Genomic DNA, 21,599 nt, shown 5'->3' with positions numbered 1-21,599 from the left:
CACACTTATTAGTGTTTGTCAAGGTCCTACGAGTAAAACAGTACCCCCCATGTACAGGTTTTATGGGGTTTACAGAAGTTACAGGGCCAAATATGGGGTCTGCCCATTTCAGTTTTTATGCATGGAAATTTGGCACCTTAATTTTCTGTGCCTATGTCCTCTTTGAGACATTATAGCAGCCCAGGAATGAAAATTACCCCATCATGGCATACCATTTTCAAAAGAAGACACCCTAGGGTATTCCAAAAGGCCCATGTCACATATTTTTGTGAAGCCCCTTAGTCACAACACCTGGCCAAATGTAATGGTCATTTTTTTTGCATGCGTTTTTTGCACAAACACTGCACTTTGGCTGTCTCTGTCATCAACCTTTTATGTTTTGCTGCTATAAAACACACATATTAGTGTTTGTCAAGGTCCTACGAGTAAAACAGTACCACCCATGTACAGGTTTTATGGGGTTTACAGAAGTTACAGGGCCAAATATGGGGTCTGCCCATTTCAGTTTTTATGCATGGAAATTTGGCACCTTAATTTTCTGTGCCATGTCCTCTTTGAGACATTATAGCAGCCCAGGAATGAAAATTACCCCATCATGGCATACCATTTTCAAAAGAAGACACCCTAGGGTATTCCAAAAGGCCCATGTCACATCTTTTTGTGAAGACCCTAAGTCACAACACCTGGCCAAATGTAGTGCTCCTTTTTTTTGTATGCGTTTTTTGCACAAACACTGCCCTTTGGCTGTTTCTGTCATCAACCTTTTATGTTTTGCTGCTATAAAACACACATATTTGTGTTTGTCAATGTCCTAAGAGTAAAACAGTACCCCCCATGTACAGGTTTTATGGGGTTTACAGATGTTACAGGGCCAAATATGGGATCTGCCCATTTACATAGAAAATTGGCACATTCATTTTATGGGCCTTTGTCCTCTTTGAGACATTATAGCAGCCCAGGAATGAAAATTACCCCATCGTGGCATACCATTTATAAAAGTAGACAACCCAGGGTATTGAAAAAGGACTATGTTTAGTCTTTGTTTGTAGCCACTTAGTCACAACATCTGGCCAAAGGTAATGTTCATATTTCAGTTTTAGTTTATCACAAAAACACTGCCTTTTTGCTGTTTATATCATCCTTTTATGTTTTACTGCTATAATACACCCATCTTTGTGTTCAGCGATGTCCCATGAGTACAACAATACCCCCTATGTACAGGTTTTATGTGGTTTTAGGAAGTTACAGCGCCCAATATAGGGTCTGCCAATTTGCATGGAAATTGGGCACATTGATTTTATGGACCTTTGTTGCCTTTGAGACAGTATGGCAGCGCAGGAATGAAAATTACCCCACCATGGCATACCATTTGCAAAAGTAGACAACCCAGGGTATTAAAAAAGGACTATGTTTAGTCTTTTTTTGTAGCCACTTAGTCACAAAACCTGGTCAAATTTAGTAGTCATATTTTTTTAATTGCTTTTTTCACACAGACTTTGCATGTTTTCTATTTAGATCAACATCATTATATTTTTTACTGCTATAATACACCCATATCTGTGTTCAGTGATCTCCCATAAGTGCAACAATACCCCCTATGCACAGGTTTTATGTGGTTTTAGGAAGTTACAGGGCCCAATATAGGGTCTGCATAGAAATTTGGCACATTGATTTTCTGGCCCTATGTTGCCTTTGAGACAGTATGGCAGCCCAGGAATGAAAATTACCCCCCTCATGACATACCATTTGCAAAAGTAGATAACTCAGGATATTCTAAAAGGAGTATTTTAGTTGTTTTGTATAACTTATAATGGCCTTAGAGTGGATGGGCTTAACATATAAAGGGACAGGACAAGGTCAGGGGATTTATGAAGTTAGGAATACAGAATAATAAAATAAAATAAATTAGGAACACATACAGATTGCTTTCAAATTAAAAGTTTAACTCTGTGTGATATATTCGAAAGCAATCAGTGCCAGGTTGAGAGGGGCAGTCAGGGCAATGGTAACTAGAATCCCTCCTCCCTCCTTTTTTATAGCAGACTCTGCATCTTTTCTGGGGTGTTAATTTGCAGGCAGTGGGGGGGATCCTAGTGGGAAAATGCCTGCCACAGAGTCGCTCAACATTTTCAGATTGAACAGTGGGAGGATTAGGGGTCTGGTTAAACAAAATATCAGATGTTACATTTAACACAAATTCCAAAAAAGTATAAGTTTTCCCTGTGCCTGTTTTTTTGTACAGCACATATGCATTATATACTGCGATCTGCATAATATAAAAGGCTACTTTTTTGTACCAAGTTCTAGTTTTTCTTTGAATTAGATATGGCTGCAGGCACAGGTCAGCTAAATCTACCCCCCCCCCCCCATGTTTTTGTTGTACTCCACAATGCACTTTGGCTTTCGGATCTGTGCAGATCTTCCCTTCACAGACACTGGCACTGTAGCTTCATCGTGCATTGTGGAGAGCATGTACACATCTTTTTTATCAGTGTACCGAAGGGCCAGTAGCTCATTGTGGCGTAAAGCTGACGTTGTGCCCCTACTTTTTTTTCCATATGTCAGCTTCTGGGGGAAACCTTTGCGATTTTTTCTTGTTGTGCCACAGGCCACGGTTTCAAAATAAAACAAAAATTTTAATAGCTCTGTGCTGGTGTAAAAATTATCGAGCCACAAATGGTACCCTTTATTTAGCAGGGGTAGTAGGAGATCCCACACAATTTTCCCACTTGTGCCAACTGAATCTGGGCAGCCAGGTGGATCCAAGTGGCTATCCTTTCCCTGGTAGATGCGAAATGCCCAGGTATACCCAGTACTGCATTCACAGAGCTTATAAAATTTTACCCCATAGCGGGACCTCTTGGATGGTATATATTGCTTGAAAAGCAATCTCCCCTTAAATTTCATGTGGGACTCATCAATGCAAATGTCCTGCTCAGGTATGTAAACTTCTTTAAATTTTTGGGACAGGTGGCTTATCAGAGGCCTTAGTTTATATAACCTGTCATGCAGGGGGTCATTTTTGGGGGGGCACTTGGTATTATCATTAAAATGGAGAAACCGCAGCAATTGTTCATATCTGTCCCTCTTCATAACCCCTGGAAAAAGAGGGGTAGCCAGGATGGGGTTCTGGCTCCAGTATGAACGAATGCTGGGTTTCTTCACAATCCCCATTATTAATGTCAGGGCCCAAAACTTTTTAATCTCTGGTATGTCAGTGGGATGCCAGGTATTTTTTCTGACATACAGAGATTGGGGATTTTTGGACAGATACTGGCTGGCATATAAATTTGTTTGAGCAACTATATGCTCAAACATAGCATCTGTCAGAATCAGTGACATATAGTTTATTGGCTCACATACTGGAACATCACTTGTTATGCCAGGAGTCTCAGTAAATTCTGGCATTTCTGGGGCAGTGAAATTTGGGGGTATCCAATTTTGGTCATTTGTGCGACGCCTCCTTTTAGGTGGCGGGCAGGGAGCACCAGCATCAGATGTATCACTCAGGGGCTCTATATCTGATGCCGTAAGGGTTGCGCTGTCAGACAGAGCAGAGAGGGTTTCACTCCCTGAATCTGCGGCAAGAATGGCATAAGCCTCTTCTGCTGAATAGCGTGCCATAAGGGATTTTTTTCAGTACAAATTACCACTTCACCACCACCAATTACCACTTCACCTTCCCCAAAATCCCACTAAACCACCCCAATTACCACCTCCCAATTACCACCCACCTATTCCCACCCACCCTATTCCCTATTTTTTATTTTTTTTAAATTATGATTTTTTTCTTTATATATATATTTTTTTTTTATAAACTAAAAAAAAAAAGGAACTGGGAAGGGTAGTGATTGGGAACAGCAGGGAAGGGGTTAATAATAACTAAAGATCCCCACAAATAAACTTTTGGGCACTGATCAAAGCCCTGACAGGCTGATCACTGTGATATTAGGCTGATCACAGTAGCAGCTCAGTGATCAGCAGCAAAAACAATATATATATATATTTGTAACCCCCACAAATAAACCCCCAACGCTTTTGATCAACACTGATCAAAGCCCTAACAGGCTAAGCAAGTTATATTAGGCTGATCACAGTAGCAGCTCTGTGATCAGCAGCAAAAAAAATATATATATTGTTTGTAACTATATTTTTTCTCCCTCTCCGCTTTCTGCAGCACACACCAACACTAAACTGTCTTCCTCTCTCTCTCAGATCGCACTGAGAGCAGAGAGGAAGCGGATACACTTGTAACAGCCAATGATTCCACTCATTGGCTGCTACAGTGTTACAGGGGACAATCGATACACCCCCTCCATGCTGATTGGATCCTGGGGGAGTGCCAGAGGTGCTAGGCACATCCCCCAACCGGATCCACAACAAAGAAAATAACGGAGGGGGCACAGGAGCTGAAAACCGTTATGCCGTTCTATTCCGTCATAACGGCTCTAAAGCCCAGTGTAATTATGACGGAATGGAACGGCATAACGGCGTTAAAAGGTTAAATCAATAAGTAGAGTTATAAATAAAATAATGGTATAATCGCAATCCACTGAGGCTACTGAAAAAAATATGTATAATATGTTTAAATTCCTTACTGAAAGTGACTTACAATAGAGCTTAAATGTGACCAGCAGCTAAAAACTACAAAATAGCACAGGAAATGGCTCAGCAGTTAAAGTGAGAAGAAAACTAGAGAGAACATGCAATTATAAAAAGTTTCTAATTTATTTCTTAGAACAAAGGATACCAAGAGAATGAAGACAATCTGGTAATATAATTCAATTAAAAATGTTGTTTAAAACGGTATGCTCTGTCTGAAACACAAAAGAAAAATGTAAGTTTCATGTCCTTTTAACAATTGCCATCCCTAAGGGAATAAGAAATAGAAATATGAAACAAACAATTAGTGCAAGGGCAGTCAAGTTGTGATAGTCACTACCAAGGGAGCTTGTGATGGATACATTTAATACACATAAAAGGTACAGTCAAGTCAAAATTAAACTTTCATGATTCAGATAGGGCAGCTAATTTTAAACAACTTTTCAATTTACTTAAATCATCAAATTTGGTTTGTTTCTTTTGTATTCTTTGTTGAAAGCTAAACCTAGGTAAGCTCATATGGTAATTTCGAAGCCATTGAAGGCCACCTCTTATCTCAGTGCACTTTGACAGTTCTAGTTCATTGTGCTCACTCCTGTGGAGTTAGCTAGGAGTCAGCACCGATTAGCTAAAATGCAAGTCTGTTAAAAGAACTGTAATAAGGGGGCAGTCTGCAGAGGCTTAGATACAAGGTAATCACAGAGGTAAAAAGTATATTAATATAACTGATAAGGAGCAGTCTGCAGAGGCTTAGATACAGGGTAATCACAGAGGTAAAAAGTGTATTAATATAACTGAGATAAGGAGCAGTCTGCAAGGCTTAGATACAGGGTAATCACAGAGGTAAAAAGTATATCAATATAACTGAGATAAGGGGCAGTCTGCAGAGGCTTAGATACAAGGTAATCACAGAGGTAAAAAGTATATTAATATAACTGATAAGAAGCAGTCTGCAGTGGGTTAGATACAAGGTAATCACAGAGGTAAAAAGTGTATTAATATAACTGAGATACGGAGCAGTCTGCAGAGGCTTAGATACAGGGTAATCACAGAGGTAAAAAGTATATTAATATAGCTGTGATAAGGAGCAGTCTGCAGAGGCTTAGATACAGGGTAATCACAGAGGTAAAAAGTATATTAATATAACTGAGATAAGGAGCAGTCTGCAGAGGTTTAGATACAAGGTAATCACAGAGGTAAAAAGTATATTAATATAACTGAGATAAGGAGCAGTCTGCAGAGGCTTAGATACAGGGTAATCACAGAGGTAAAAGTATATTAATATAACTGATAAGGGGCAGTCTGCAGAGGCTTAGATACAGGGTAAACACAGAGGTAAAAAGTATATTAATATAACTGAGAAAAGGAGCAGCCTGCAGAGGCTTAGATACAAGGTAATCACAGAGGTAAAAGTATATTAATATAACTGAGATAAGGAGCAGTCTGCAGAGGCTTAGATACAAGGTAATCACAGAGGTAAAAAGTACATTAGCCAAGATCAATTAAAGATTGAGGTTGGTATTGTTACAAACCATAAGTGGATACTGCAAGCATTCACAATGTATCGGTTATTGCAGGTGTTTGCAACAACGTGCAGTGAAAACACAACCCTTTACCGCCACTGCTTGAAGCGATAGTGTGAACAGTACATACATTAATTCATCCAAGTACAAGAACGTGATAAGTACCTTCATTCTACATGAATGTAGTGTTCACTTAAGTAGGTAACTCCACTTTTTGCATATTCACTAGGCATTGTTGCATTATGTATAAAATGTGTTTTACCATATTATATGATGTTTTCTGGATTACATCTTCCATCTTAAAAACATCTTTAAATTTAGACATTTCCTTACACAAGACACAACTAAGATTTTAATCCACTCTCTCATTCTTTCCCGCCTCGACTACTGCAATTCCGTCCTCTCTGGTCTCCCTAGCTGCCGCCTAGCTCCTTTACAATCCATAATGAATGCCTCTGCCAGACTCATCTTCCTTGCATGTCGCTATTCATCTGCTGCACCTCTCTGCCAATCCCTTCACTGGCTTCCTCTTGCCTCAAGGATTGAACACAAAATTCTCACTCTGACACACAAAGCCCTAAACTGCACTGCTCCCCCCTATATCTCATACCTTGGCCGCTAGTTATCAAGCTCCGTAAGACCGTTGCTCCATAACCTGTCCATCTGCTCTGAGCAGGCAGACAGTCATCGCCGGAAATCAACACGATCGAGTACGATCGGGTTGATTGACACCCCCCTGCTGGCGGCCTATTGGCCGTGAGTCTGCAAGGGGCGGCGTTGCACCAGCAGCTCTTGTGAGCTGCTGGTGCAATGCTGAATACGGCGAGCGTATTGCTCGCCGTATTCAGCGATGTCTGTCGGACCTGATCCGCTCTGTCGGATCAGGTCCGACAGACATTGATAACTATAGGCCCTTGTCTCCAGATACTCTCCCTCCAGTCCCCTTCCCTCTGCTCATGACCTCCTACTCTCCTCCTCTCTTGTTACCTCCTCACACTCCCGTTTACAGGACTTCTCCAGACTGGCTCCCATCTTGTGGAACTTTCTGCCTCGCTCCACAAGACTCTCTCCTAGTTTTAACAGCTTCAAGCGCTCCCTAGACTCTACTGTTCAGAGATGTATACAACCTACGCTAACCTTACTTTATACCAGTTCCTCTCCTCCATCGCTATCCCCTGAACCACCTTAGCAGGGTAGCCTAAGAGCCATGCTGTTTGTAGATCACCTTCTTAAGAGCTGACTACAACAGTGCGACTCTTGGCAGGGCCCTCTACCCGTCTGATCCCTATAAATGTTTCCTTGTATTCCGCCTATGTTTATAGCGCTGCGGAATCTGTTGGCGCTCTACAAATAACCAATAATAATAAATAATAATAATAAAGTTAGACTTTAAGATATATCCAATATGTATGTATCATTATGTTGTGTCCATATCTACATTATATAGCCTATCTTTACCATACAAAATTAATTTTAAGTAGTTTTCCCTATCCATTTCCTTTTTTTGCCACCTCTTTTTTATTATTATTATTATTGGTTATTTGTAGAGCGCCAACAGATTCTGCAGTGCTAAAAAACATAGGCGGAATACAAGGAAACATTTATAGGGATCAGACGGGTAGAGGGCCATGCCTAGAGTCACACTGTTGCAGTCAGCTCTTGTGAAGGTGATCTGCAAGCAGTTGTGCTCTTAGGCTTACGGATAGCAATGGAGGAGAGGAAACGGTATAAAGTAAGGTTAGCGTAGGTTGTATGCATCCCTGAACAGTAGAGTCTTTAGGGAGCACCTGAAGCTTTTAAAACTAGAAGAGAGTCTTGTGGAGCGAAGCAGAGAGTTCCACAAGATGGGAGCCGGTCTGGAGAAGTCCAGTAAACGGGGGTGTGATGAGGTGACAAGAGAGGAGGAGAAGAGGAGGTCGTGAGCAGAGCGAAGCAGAGGCATTCATTATGGATTGTAAAGGAGCAAGGCGGCAGCTGGGGAGACAAGAGAGGACAGAGTTGCAGTAATCAAGGCGGGAAAGAATGAGAGAGTGGATTAAAATCTAAGTTGTGTCTTGTGTATGGAAATATCTAATTTTAAAGATGTTTTTAAGGTGGAAGCGGCAGGATTTAGCCAAAGCCTGAATGTGAGGAGTGAAAGAAAGAAGTATACACAGAATTAAAAAATTAGCAGCACTAAAAAGCTTGGAAATGATGAATTAATTATAGCGGATTGTTTATCAAACAATAATTTTTATTTAAAATTCTATAATAACATTATATTTATCAATAAAATCTGGACAATATATTTCTTAGAATTAAGGGACGTCTCCCTGTTAAAATTAAACAGATGAAAAATTCTTACTAAAAGTAAAGCAAATTTCCTTAAAGTACTAGGCTTTAAATACAAATAATAATTGTGAGATCCGTTCTCCCAAAAAATATATATTAAAGGTATACTAGGATCTTTACACGTCCTAAAACCAAGCAAAACAATTTATATATCTTATTGTAAGTAAGCTTAATATATTCAAGTTTTTCTTAAAACAGGGTGTCAATAATCTTTAAAAGTTTCCTATTAGATTAATACAGAGTATCAATTCTCCTAAAATAGGGTATAGTTTCAGTTTGTGGATACTTTGTCTTGAAACTGGATGTAAACACTGTAGCATTCGTTATCCCCGCTTTGAGATTTAGCTGACAGCTGTTAATATTCCTTGGCAGTCTTTGGTGCCTAATGCTAAATAATTACGGAGGTAAATGTCTGTTTTTTTGAGTGATTTTGAACATCTTTTTGTGCTTCACATATATCCTTAATAGGAATGAAAAAAGAGGTACCTTTTTTGTCCCGGTTGCAACCGCTACTCCTTCTTCTCCGTGAGTGATTAACAGACTGCTAGATTCCGATGCCGTAATGAGTCACCTGATTCCTCTCTCTGCTTCAGAGGTCATGTTCCGTCTCGGCAGTACAGTTACCTTTTTTTCACCTTTGCAGCCCAAATCAATGGTTTCACCTGAGCCTCCTTGGTACTGTTGGAGATAGAAAATTCCGTTCTGTAGAATTGGATATAACAATCCACTCCGTCGGGTCCTTAGACAAATAGGCTTCAACATGCAGGGTCACAAAGCTTGGTGACAGTCTTTCAGCCAGGTATAATAAGTATCATTCAGAAAAATGTGTCAGGTCCCATTCAACGCGTTTCACCCTTCTGGGCTTTATCAAGAATGTAACTAATGCTCACTTTCAAACTTTTATAGATCTTAGTATGTTCTGATTGGTTACAAATTTACTTGTGAAAATTTTTTAACACCTGTGTAGCGTTCTTTCTAAAGGTGGATTTCTCTTAAGGAGGAATTTTGTTTTTGCTTGTAGATCGTGGGTATACCTATGTAGTTAGTCATTGGAAAAAAATTATTTATTCCAGTTTCACTAATTTAGTAGTTTGATTTCTATATTTCTTAGGAATAATAAAATTTATTGGATAACATATATATAAATACAAAGTCTACAAAATTTGATAAACACTTGTATAATATGAAGATTTATTCCTTTGACATTTTTTGCATGTAATGACAAACACAGAAACAATTTTAAAAATACCTTACAATTCATCATTTCCTTAATTTATATTAGGTTGTAATTTATTTGTATAGATAAATATGTGTAATTTTATTTTAATTATAGTAGAATTTATTTACATTGGTTAATGTGTTTTTTGGGGGGTTTTTTACAGGAGGGGTGGTTATATGTTATAGGAAGGGAGAGATGTCGATTTCTGAGTTAAGGCCTCCAGGTTGGAGGGTATTCAATTTGGTAAAGGATTTCTGCTTCTACTCTTAGGAGTTAATTCTCCCAGTTCCCCCCTCTCCATTCGGGATGGACTTTTTAAATTCCCCAATATTTAAAATCTTTGAGGTTGTTGTTGTGTACTTCTCTAAAGTGACGATAAATATATGGGTCAAGATTGCCTCTGTCTATACAGGAAAGGTGTTCCCTTATTCTTTCCCGGAGCATTCTGGTTGTTTCCCCTATGTAGATTTATTTGCACGAGCATTGGATGACATAAATGACGCCCTTGTCTTGGCATATGATTGTGTCTTTAATTTTAAATGTAAAATTGCCTGTTTCTGATCTTATACTTTTTTGTTTACTACTATATTTACAAGCCCTGCATCTAAAGCAGGGAAAAAAATCAATTCAAAGAGTTTCCATCTAGACATCTTTGGGTATCTTTATTTTTTAGTTTTTTTAGATGACTGGGAGCTAGCAGGCTTTTTAAATTGTTTGCTTTTCGGTATATTATTTTTGGATTTTCTCCTATTTTATCTCCTATAATGGGATCGGTTTGCACTAAGTGCCAGTGTTTTTTTTTTAATTTTTTGAATATTTTTATTATCATGATTGAATTCTGTGATGAAGGGTACATCAATTATATCAGAATTTTCTTTATTCTCTTTGGCTTTATGTTCTAAGAGACTGCTTCTTTCTTTCTTTTCTACCTCTTGTCTTGCTTGATTAATTACCTCTGGATTATATTCCCTTTCTAGGAATTTTTGTTCCAGGATCTTTATTTGATCTTGGTAGTCTGCCATTCTGGGGCAAATTTCTTTTTATTCTTAATTATTGTCCCGTAGGGACATTGTCTTTCCACCTCCTCAGGTGGCAACTGTTATAGTGAATTAAGTTGTTCGCATCCACCTTCTTAAAGTGTGTTTTAGTGGTTAGTTGATTTTCTAAAATTCCGATATCTAGGTCTAGAAAAGAAATTTGACTTTTACTACAATTGCTAGTAAAGGATAGGCCCATGTCATTTTGGTTCATATCTGTTAATATAGTGTTCAAATCCATTTTCACTTCCTCCCCAGATGAAAAAGAGATCATCTATATATCTGCTATAGAGCACAAGATTCGCGCCCAGACTATGCCTAGGAAAGAAATTCTCCTCCCAGTATCCCATAAAGAGATTAGCATAGCTGGGCGTGAATCTTGTGCCCATAGCTGTTCCTTTCTTTTGTATGTAAAATTTATCTTCAAAGGAAAAATAATTATGGAATAAAATGAATTTTATTCCATCTTCTATGAATTTCTTTTGTTCTTTACATAATTTATTATCTTTATCTACAATGTTTGATATTGCTCTCAAACCTAAGTCATGAGTGATGTTGGTATAAAGCGACGAAACGTTGCATGTAACAAGTGTATAGTGTGATTCCCATTGTATATCCTCTAATTTTTTTTAAATGTCGTTAGTGTCCTTCAAGTAGGAGGGTAATTTTTTTACATAACCTTGTAGATAACCATCTATGTATTTGGAGAGGTTGGAAGTAAGGGAATTTGTACCCGATATTATGGGTCTCCCGGGAGGGTTGGTTAAGCTCTTATGTATTTTTGGCGAGGATAACGAATGCTACAGTGTTTACATCCAGTTTCAAGACAAAGTATCCACAAACTGAAACTATACCCTATTTTAGGATAATTGATACTCTGTATTAATCTAATAGGAAACTTTTAAAGATTATTGACACCCTGTTTTAAGAAAAAACTTGAATATATTAAGCTTACTTACAATAAGATATATAAATAGTTTTGCTTGGTTTTAGGACGTGTAAAGATCCTAGTATACCTTTAATATATATTTTTTGGGAGAACGGATCTCACAATTATTATTTGTATTTAAAGCCTAGTACTTTAAGGAAATTTGCTTTACTTTTAGTAAGAATTTTTCATCTGTTTAATTTTAACAGTGAGACGTCCCTTAATTCTAAGAAATATATTGTCCAGATTTTATTGATAAATATAATGTTATTATAGAATTTTAAATAAAAATTATTGTTTGATAAACAATCCGCTATAATTAATTCATAATTTCCAAGCTTTTTAGCGCTGCTAATTTTTTAATTCTGTGTATACTTCTATCTTGTTTAATTGAGGGAGAAACTTTTTTAGCAGCAGGAAACCCATCTTAAAGCGCTCCTATCATACCACATTTCAGGAGTGAAAGAAAGATCTGAGTCAAGTGTGACCCCAAGACATCCGGTATGCGGGGTAGGGGTAATGATGAAGTTGTCGACAGTTATAGGGGGTGGAGATTTTAGAAGAAAGGGGGAAAATAAGGAGCTCAGTTTTGGAGAGATTTAGCTTAAAGGGACACTGAACCCAATTTTTTTCTATCGTGATTCAGATATAGCATGCAATTTTCAGCAACTTTCTAATTTACTCCTACTATCAAATTCTTTTCATTCTCTTAGTATCTTTATTTGAAATGCAAGATGTAAGTTTAGATGCCGGCCCATATTTGGTGAACACACTGTGTTGTTCTTGCTGATTGGTGGGTAAATTCACCCACCAATAAACAAGTGCTTTCCATGGTACTGAACCAAAAAAATAGCTTAGATGCCTTCTTTTTCAAATAAAGAAAGCAAGAGAACGAAGAAAAATTGATAATAGGAGTAAATTAGAAAGTTGTTTAAAATTGCATGCTCTGAGTTCCGGGGGAGGAGTTCAGGTGTGTGGTCACATGATACACCTGCTCTGTCTCACCTATCCTTCAAGCCCTTGGCGAGTTTCCCGCGCCTAAAACTCCTGACCCAGGTCGGCTTGCTCAGCTAAGAAACCACCGCTGCTGGAACTCCGATAGTGCCAGACCATTGCACTAGAAGCTGCATGTTGCAGCACCTGAAAGGTCCTCCTGTGATTCTGTCATGATCTACACAACAGCCTAATTTGTTGCCGAGAGAAAAATACAAGAAATAGGAGTAAACCCGCTCTTCATCTATATTTCCTCACTTGCTACTCCTCTATACTGTTACAGCTGATGGGAGACCTCACTCTGCATAAGAGACCCTACCTGGCTAAACGTAGCAAGACGAGGCATGAGGCTTACCTGTAAGCAGGAATACTGTTAACTACAAGCCCCCCTCGCAGCCCTCTGACACCGCGCTGGATGCCGGGTGGCTGGTCTGTCTTCACTTCCAGGTCTAGTGGATGCTGCCTGGCTATTGTTCTGGACATCCAGCTCCTGAGCCCGAGCTATATCGACCAATTGGCAGTGCCGTGCTGGTCCTGTCTCTGTTTGGAGAAGGAGAGATCCTATGAGAGACCGGTGAACCGCATCTGCCATCCTGCTGAGATCCCCTCCCACCGATGTTGCGTGAAGGGTGAAGCTTGCCGTCATCAGTCTGCTGCTCCTATACATGCTGGGCTGCCTCTCCTTGTTCCTCATAACTAGCGGAGGAACAATTTTTTAACATCTCCTGTCTCCATTGTGCTCCCCCTTCCACCGGTGCTGCGCAAGGGGGGGGCTGCTATCGAGGAGGACGTTAAAACTCTCTGCTGACTTCCAACACCACAAGAACTGGTAATGTAGAAGGTATTTTTTGTTAATATCTTTCATATTCTTACTAATTCAACTGACTTTTTATTCCTGGACCTGGACTTAAAAAAAAAAGAAAGAAAAAAGGGAAAAAAAAAATACATATAAAGAAGAAAAAACCTTTTCTTTGATTCAGATGTCCTCATTGTTATTAGGACACTCTGTGACTCTCTTTATCTGAACCTCGCAAGATAACTGTATATATTTTCTTTTTTTTTTGTAAAATAAGGGCAAGCTCGCAATAACAGAGTTAAGGTTTATTGTAAATGTGTTATGAAATTCAAACGCAAGGTGTAAAAATAACTCTGGATGGTACTCTCTGATATTACTGTTACTCCCTTGCCTTCTCCTTTATGTAAGGTATTCTTTCATTTCTTTGGCATAGTATCACTGCCAAAAATAATTTTTTCTGCCCTCAGTCTAGAACATACTCCAGACTAGACTTACCTACTATAAGAACCCCTAGCCCTGCAGGCACTATATATATACATTAATCTGTATAAACTTTTATTTTTTCAATTAGTTTACTCCTTATCCCAATTTGTTTGTCAACAAAGGTTAAGAAAGGAGAAGGGAGAAGAAAGAAAAGAGAAAAGTTTTTCCAAAATTCTTCTGTGGTTATATGACAGGAATTATTCTAAAAAAACAGAGGTTTATGGGTTACAAACAAGCAATGGCTATAGTTAACTTTGCTGCTGTGTTATTACCCAATTCTATCTTGATGTGATTTCATTGCTAATTGCTGTTTTTGTTTTGTATGTTATTGCTAATTCTACTTGCATTACTGAGGTTCTTAAAAAATCTCATCTGACCCGCTAAAGTATTAAGAAAGAACTTAAACTGGAATATGAGAATATAAGCAGATAACCTGGAATCTAAATTATTTCTTAAACTGTTTCAAATTCTTAGGATCAAAGATATATGGCGGACACAGAATCTAGACTCTAGGGAGTTCACTTGCCTTTTCAAGGCGCATAAATCTTTATCAAGGATTGATCTGTTTCTTATAGACGAAAGATTATGTAAAAATGGCTACGGGAATATTCCCTATTTGTATTTCAGACCACGCCCCGATCTCCCTAGAGTTCTAGAGTCCAGATTCTTTTTTCCAGCATATTTAGCATCAGACATTAAGTTTAAAAACTGGCTAACTATTAAATTCCAAGAATTTATTTCTTTTAATCAAGATTATATTAATCGTCCCATTATTTTCTGGGAAACTGCAAAAGCAGTACTAAGAGGCGAGATCCTAGCCTACACTGTCAGTAGAACAAAGAAACTTAAAGCCAGGGAAAGGGAAATTGTGAAATCTATTTCTAATTAATATAATTCTTATCTCTTAGAAAAAACGCCTAGAAATTGGTCACGTTACATACAAACTTTAAAAGTGCGGGACTCCTTTCTTCTATATAAAACCACCCAGAAAGATATGAAATTCCAAGCTAAATTATATAGGTATGGAAGTAAAACGGGAAAACTCCTTGCAAAGTTAATAAAAAGGGATACAAATTCTTCAGTTATTGACTCATTACAAATAGAAGGAAAAACCTTAACAACTGCAGAAGAAATTATACAGTCCTTTTTAAAATATTATCAAGATTTGTACTCTTTAAATGTCTCAAACTCCTATGAGCAAGAAACATTTTGGGAAAAAATTGTTTTTCATACATTATCCCCGGACGTAGTAGAACCCCTTAATTCTCCTATATCTGAGCTGGAGGTATCCAAGGCAATTCAAGATCTTTCTTTAAATAAAGCCCCGGGTCCAGATGGACTCCCCAATGAATTTTATAAAATGCTTTCCCCAGCAATATCACCATATCTAACATCGCTATATAATGATATTTTTATACAGGGTAATATACCTCCATTGAGCTTCTCGGCATCATATACTACCCTAATACTTAAACAAGGAAAAGAGCCTGATAAGAAAGAATCCTACAGACCTATAGCATTTTTAAAATGTGGACTACAAAATCATATCCTCAATTTTAGCTTCAAGGTTGCAAATCCTTCTACCCAAGATTATTCATAAAGACCAAGCAGGCTTTATACTTAAACGAAACTCTGCAGCTAAGATTAGAGAACTTTTTCTCACCATAGATTACTTCAAAAGCAGGGAGGAATTGGAGAGGGGAGGGACACCCCTGACTCAGCAATTATTTCAATAGACGCTGAGAAAGCCTTTGATTCAGTTCATTTTGATCATTTGCTTCACTCTCTTCAACAATTTGGCCTCTCAGGCAACTTTTTCAAATTTGTTAACAACTTATATAAAACAGCTTCCACCAAGTTACTAATTAATGGTTTTATTTCCTCAGACATTTATCTCAAAAGAGGAACTTGTCAGGGGTGCCCTCTCTCCCCCCTCCTCTTTAATATTTCCATTGAGCCCTTGGCCATTTTTATTAGACAACATCTCAACGGCATCAAGATTGGTAAGAAAGAGATGAAAATAGCACTGTATGCCGATGACATTTTAATATATATCTCTAACACCTCTGTAAACATCCCTAAACTAATGTCAATTATTGACCGATTTGGGTCTTTCTCTGGCTATAGGGTTAATGCTTCAAAATCCAAACTACTTTGGATTAAGCAACCTAAGGACCCTCCCAAGAACATGCCATTTAAACTAGTGACTGGTTCTTTTAGATACCTGGGTATTATGATCTCCGATACCCCAGATATGTGGTACGATCTTAATATCCTTCCAGTCTTGAACAAAATTAAAGAGAATCTGAAAAACTGGCAAAACCTTCCTCTTTCATTATCTGGTCGTATCGCCCTCTATAAGATGGTTTGTCTTCCTAAACTCTTATATGTCTTACAAAATATTCCTTTGATTCTTAAAGGAAAAGATGTCCTAATATTTAACACTTCCTTAAGAAAATTTATTTGGCAAAACAAAAAACCCAGAATCTCTTTATCTAAATTATCTTTTCCTAGAAAATACGCAGGACTAGTTTTGCCAGATATTAAGCTGTACAACTACGCTTTTCTGGTTCGTCTGATTATGGACTGGATCTCGAAGAGAGACTATGTCACTGACAATGAACTTGAGGAAAATGTAACATTACCATTTGCCCCCCTAGCAATCATCCATTGTACCCCTAGCTCTTTACCTAGAGAGGTGAGAAAAATGAGGACGATCTATAATCCGTTACAGGCATGGTGGAAAGTCTGCAAACTTCTCAATGTAGAATACAGAGTATCCAAATATATGCCACTCACAGGGAACCCCCAATTTCAAGCTGGGCTCCACTCATCCCTCTTTCAAAGGTGGAAAGCTCTGGGCCTCCATAACATTTCTCAACTACTAGATATGGATAGGAAATGTATAAAAACCTTTTGCACTCTAAGAGAGGAATTCAATCTTTCACACAAGGAGTTTTTCGCCTATCTTCAAGTTAGGCATTTTGTCTTAAGTTTAGTAAATAATTTTGGATGGAACTGGACACAGGGGACCATAGAGAAATGGCTACTACTAGCCAAAAATGGTATTATGACAATTTCTCCTAGTTATTTAGATCTAAGCTCTTTAAAAGGAGACTTGAATTTGGAAAAAATTTCTAGTAAGTGGGCGGTGCCCTTGTCGCAAAATGTCGGGGATACTAATCTAATTTAATTTTCAATATCTGAGGTTTCACGAATTACCCTGTCATCCACATGGAGAGAATCACATATAAGATTATTACTAATGACCTTCTTTACTCCTGAAAAAGGCTCTTGGTGTGGGAATCTTGATTTCAGCAGTTGCCCTAGGTGTTCCCTCCCCTTGGCCAACCTTATACACATGTTTTGGAAATGTCCAAGTATTCAACAGCTCTGGCTGAAAATAGAATACTGGCTCAGGGCGATGGGAGCCTCCCCTCCGAGTCTCTCACCATTACACATAATATATCTCTGGAAGAATCCGGAGGAGCGATCTATAAATACTAAAATTGTCAATTTAGTTATATTAGCCGTAAGATATCTAATCCTTAAAAAATGGAAGAATAGGGCAACCCCCAGTATCCAAGAGGTTAAAAATTGCCTTAAAAAACAATGTATAGTTGAACAGATTGACACTAATCTCAATGACGAAAGAGATGTTATTTTATTTTTTAGAAAGTGGTCTGTATTTATTAAATCTCTTCCCTTGAGTGAAATGGAATATTTAATTTACCCATTCAGAAATACAGAGTTAATTCTGTTAGGTCTATGGTAACAGCTACATAGTGCTGTGGGTGTTTTTTTTTTTTTTTTTTTTGGGTGAGGTATATAAAAAAAAATAAAAAAAAAATATTCCAACAGAAAATCTTAAAAAGTATGAAGTGTTAGTTGAATTTACAGTATGAGATTTACATGGCTTCATATATAAAAGAAAGGTTCCTCTTCCTTTTGTTTTATTATTTTCTTGCTCTTGTAATATATAAGGCACACTACTATCTATTGGTCTATTGGATATGAATTTTATTACTGGCCTGTATTTGCTCATTGCTGTTCAGCTCATTTTTTTTTCTCTTCTTTTTTGTTACAAAATGTATTAATCTGTTGGAAGCTAATAAAAATGTATTTTAAAAAAAAATTGCATGCTCTATCTGAATAACAAAAGAAAAAATTTGGGTTCAGTGTCCCTTTAAGGTAGTGAGAGGACATCCAAGATGAAATATGAGAAAGACAGCTAGTGACACGGGTTAGCAAGGAAGGAGATAGGACTTGTGCAGAGATGTAGATTTGAGTGTCGTCGGCATACAAATGATATTGAAGCCCATGGGACTTTATTAGGGAATCTAGTGACGTGCAGATTGAGAAGAGAAGGGGGCCAAGGACAGAGCCTTGCGGTACCCCCAACAGAAAGTGATAACGGGGCAGAGGAAGCCCCAGAGAAGGCTTGTCTTATTATGATTTTTCGTAACAGCACTGTGATTTACTAGTGCTCCATATCATATATACGCTACTAAAACTATTTTTATGCCAATCTATATATATACTTATATATTATATACGGGCACTTTATGTATTAGCATCACTATTGTGATTAAGATTACTATGCAATATTGCAAACATAGCCGTAGTCACAATATTACTGCAGTAACCACAGTAATTGTTTTTGTCCAGTGCATAATGGGCTAATATGCACACTATTTAAGGCAACAGTGGGGAGGTCTAAAATTATCTCTGATGAAGTGCCTTCCGGCACGAAACGCATAGGATGCTTTGTTTGAGCTTGCTCGACTTTGTATGTATCTACCGAAATCTACAATAAAGTTTACTTTTTACCTCACATCTGTGGATAGACTTTTTGGGAAAAAAAGTATATTAATATAACCGCTAGATTTAGAGTTCTGTGGCCAAAGGGGTGAGTTAGCTACGCGTGTTTTTTTCCCCCCGCACCTTTTAAATACCGCTGGTATTTAGAGTTCACAGAATGGCTGCGTTAGGCTCCAAAAAGGGAGCGTAGAGCATAATTTACCGCCACTTCAACTCTAAATACCAGCGGTGCTTACGGACGCGGCCAGCTTAAAAAACGTGCTTGTGCACGATTCCCCCATAGGAAACAATGGGGCCGTTTGAGCTGGAAAAAAACCTAACACCTGCAAAAAAGCAGCGTTCAGCTCCTAACGCAGCCCCATTCCTATGGGGAAACACTTCCTAAGTCTGCACCTAACACCCTAACATGCACCCCGAGTCTAAACACCCCTAACCTAACTTATTAACCCCTAATCTGCCACCCCACTATCGCTGACCCCTGCATATTATTATTAACCCCTAATCTGCCGCTCCGTACACCGCCGCAACCTACATTATCCCTATGTACCCCTAATCTGCTGCCCCTAACACCGCCGACCCCTATATTATATTTATTAACCCCTAATCTGCCGCCCCCAACGTCGCCGCCACCTACCTACAATTATTAACCCCTAATCTGCCGACCGGACCTCACCGCTACTATAATAAAGTTATTAACCCCTAATCCGCCTCACTCCCGCCTCAATAACCCTATAATAAATATAGTAAATAGTATTAACCACTAATCTGCCCTCCCTAACATCACCGACACCTAACTTCAAGTATTAACCCCTAATCTGCCGACCGGACCTCGCCGCTACTCTAATAAATGTATTAACCCCTAAAGCTAAGTCTATCTAACGAAATAAATTAACTCTTATTAAATAAATTATTCCTATTTAAAGCTAAATACTTACCTGTAAAATAAACCCTAATATAGCTACAATATAAATTATAATGATATTGTAGCTATTTTAGGATTAATATTTATTTTACAGGTAACTTTGTATTTATTTTAAGCAGGTACAATAGCTATTAAATAGTTAATAACTATTTAATAGCTACCTAGTTAAAATAAAATTACCTGTAAAATAAATCCTAACCTAAGTTACAATTAAACCTAACACTACACTATCAATAAATTAATTAAATAAAATACCTACAATTATCTACAATTAAACCTAACACTACACTATCAATAAATTAATTAAATAAAATACCTACAATTAAATACAATTAAATAAACTAACTAAAGTACAAAAAATAAAAAAAGAACTAAGTTACAAAAAATAAAAAAATAATTTACAAACATTATAAAAATATTACAACAATTTTAAGCTAATTACACCTACTCTAAGTCCCCTAATAAAATAACAAAGCCCCCAAAATAAAAAAATGCCCTACCCTATTCTAAAATAAAAATAGAAAAGCTCTTTTACCTTACCAGCCCTTAAAAGGGCCTTTTGTGGGGCATGCCCCAAAGAATTCTGATCTTTTGCCTGTAAAAAAAAACATACAATACCCCCCCAATATTACAACCCACCACCCACATACCCCTAATCTAACCCAAACCCCCCTTAAATAAACCTAACACTAAGCCCCTGAAGATCTCCCTACCTTATTTTCACCACGCCGGGTATCACCGATCCGTCCAGAAGAGGCTCCAAAATCTTCATCCAAGCAGGGGGCTGAAGAGATCCATCATCCGGCTGAAGTCTTCTATCAAGCGGCATCTTCAATCTTCTTTCTTCCGGATCCATCTTCATCCCGCCGACGCGGAACATCCATCCTGGCTGACGACTTCCCGATGAATGACGGTTCCTTTAAATGACGTCATCCAAGATGGCGTCCCTCGAATTCCGATTGGCTGATAGGATTCTATCAGCCAATCGGAATTAAGGTAGGAAAATTCTGATTGGCTGATGGCAGTTTTTTTCATATCAAACAAATAAAAAAAAAAAAAAATGTCTTTGCTTCCACTGGATCAGCAGAGCTTTAAATTAATAAGCCTAGAGTCACTAAAGCCTTTATTCAACTTCTGCAGCTAAACAAGATCACTATTTTTCAGGCATTTTTAAAAATTGTCTCTGTTCCAGGATGCTGTATCTGAAACTGGGTCTGAGAGGAGTCTTTTGAAAAGAAGGGACTGGTTGAAATTTGCTCCTCTCTGGATTGTGGTACTGCTGGTGGCTGCAGGCGGATTGACTTGGTACCTTCTGGGTAAGTCAGAAGTGCAATAAAGGGGGGAGGAATTGAGAGAGGGAAAAAGAGGTGACAGTTCTTAAAGGTGTCAGGGCATGTACCCTTATTTATCATTGTTCACCCCAAAGGTACCAGCTGCCTTGAAGAAGGTAGTGCCCCACATTCAGAGAAAGACAGAATTCAATGAAAAGTTATTTTTTAAATTTAAAATAGAGGAAAGTAATCACATTTACTTGAAAGTTGTAATACCAGTGCAATTTAAATTGCGTGCAAACAGTCGTGAAAACCCAATATCACTTGTACTCAAACGTTTGCACTCCACTGGTAATGTAGCCCAGAATTGTTATTGTTTAAAAAGATAGATAATCCCTTTATTACATATTCCTCAGTTTTACATAACCAACAGCTAGATTACAAGTTATGCACGCTATAGGGAAATTAACGAACGCAACAAAAGTTGCGCTATTTAACCCTCTATAGCGCAGCCATTACAAGTTTTCAAACAATGGACTTGTGCGTGCGATATAGTTGTGTTGAGCTCTATACCACACACAATCCAAGCGCTGTTTTGATGTGCTCATGCATGCTTCCCCCATAGACATCATTGGGGAGAGCGGGTCAGAAAAAAGCCTAACTCCTGCGATCG

The 21,599-nt window shown here is 38.1% G+C and overlaps 1 protein-coding gene across 1 annotated transcript in view; it reads left to right on the top strand.

The window, feature by feature from the left end:
* TMPRSS6 (transmembrane serine protease 6) overlaps nt 1-21,599 on the top strand; it is a 227,697-nt gene that overhangs the window by 73,562 nt on the left and 132,536 nt on the right. Inside the window, exon 2 of the mRNA XM_053721218.1 lies at nt 20,848-20,971. Coding sequence (XP_053577193.1) covers nt 20,848-20,971 — 124 coding nt within the window. The remainder of the gene's footprint in view (nt 1-20,847; nt 20,972-21,599) is intronic.

Source organism: Bombina bombina, chromosome 7 (genome assembly GCF_027579735.1).
Source record: "Bombina bombina isolate aBomBom1 chromosome 7, aBomBom1.pri, whole genome shotgun sequence".
NCBI lineage: Eukaryota > Metazoa > Chordata > Amphibia > Anura > Bombinatoridae > Bombina > Bombina bombina.
The sequence above is the reverse complement of the archived record's forward strand: the minus strand, read 5'-3'. Positions and strand labels throughout refer to the sequence as shown.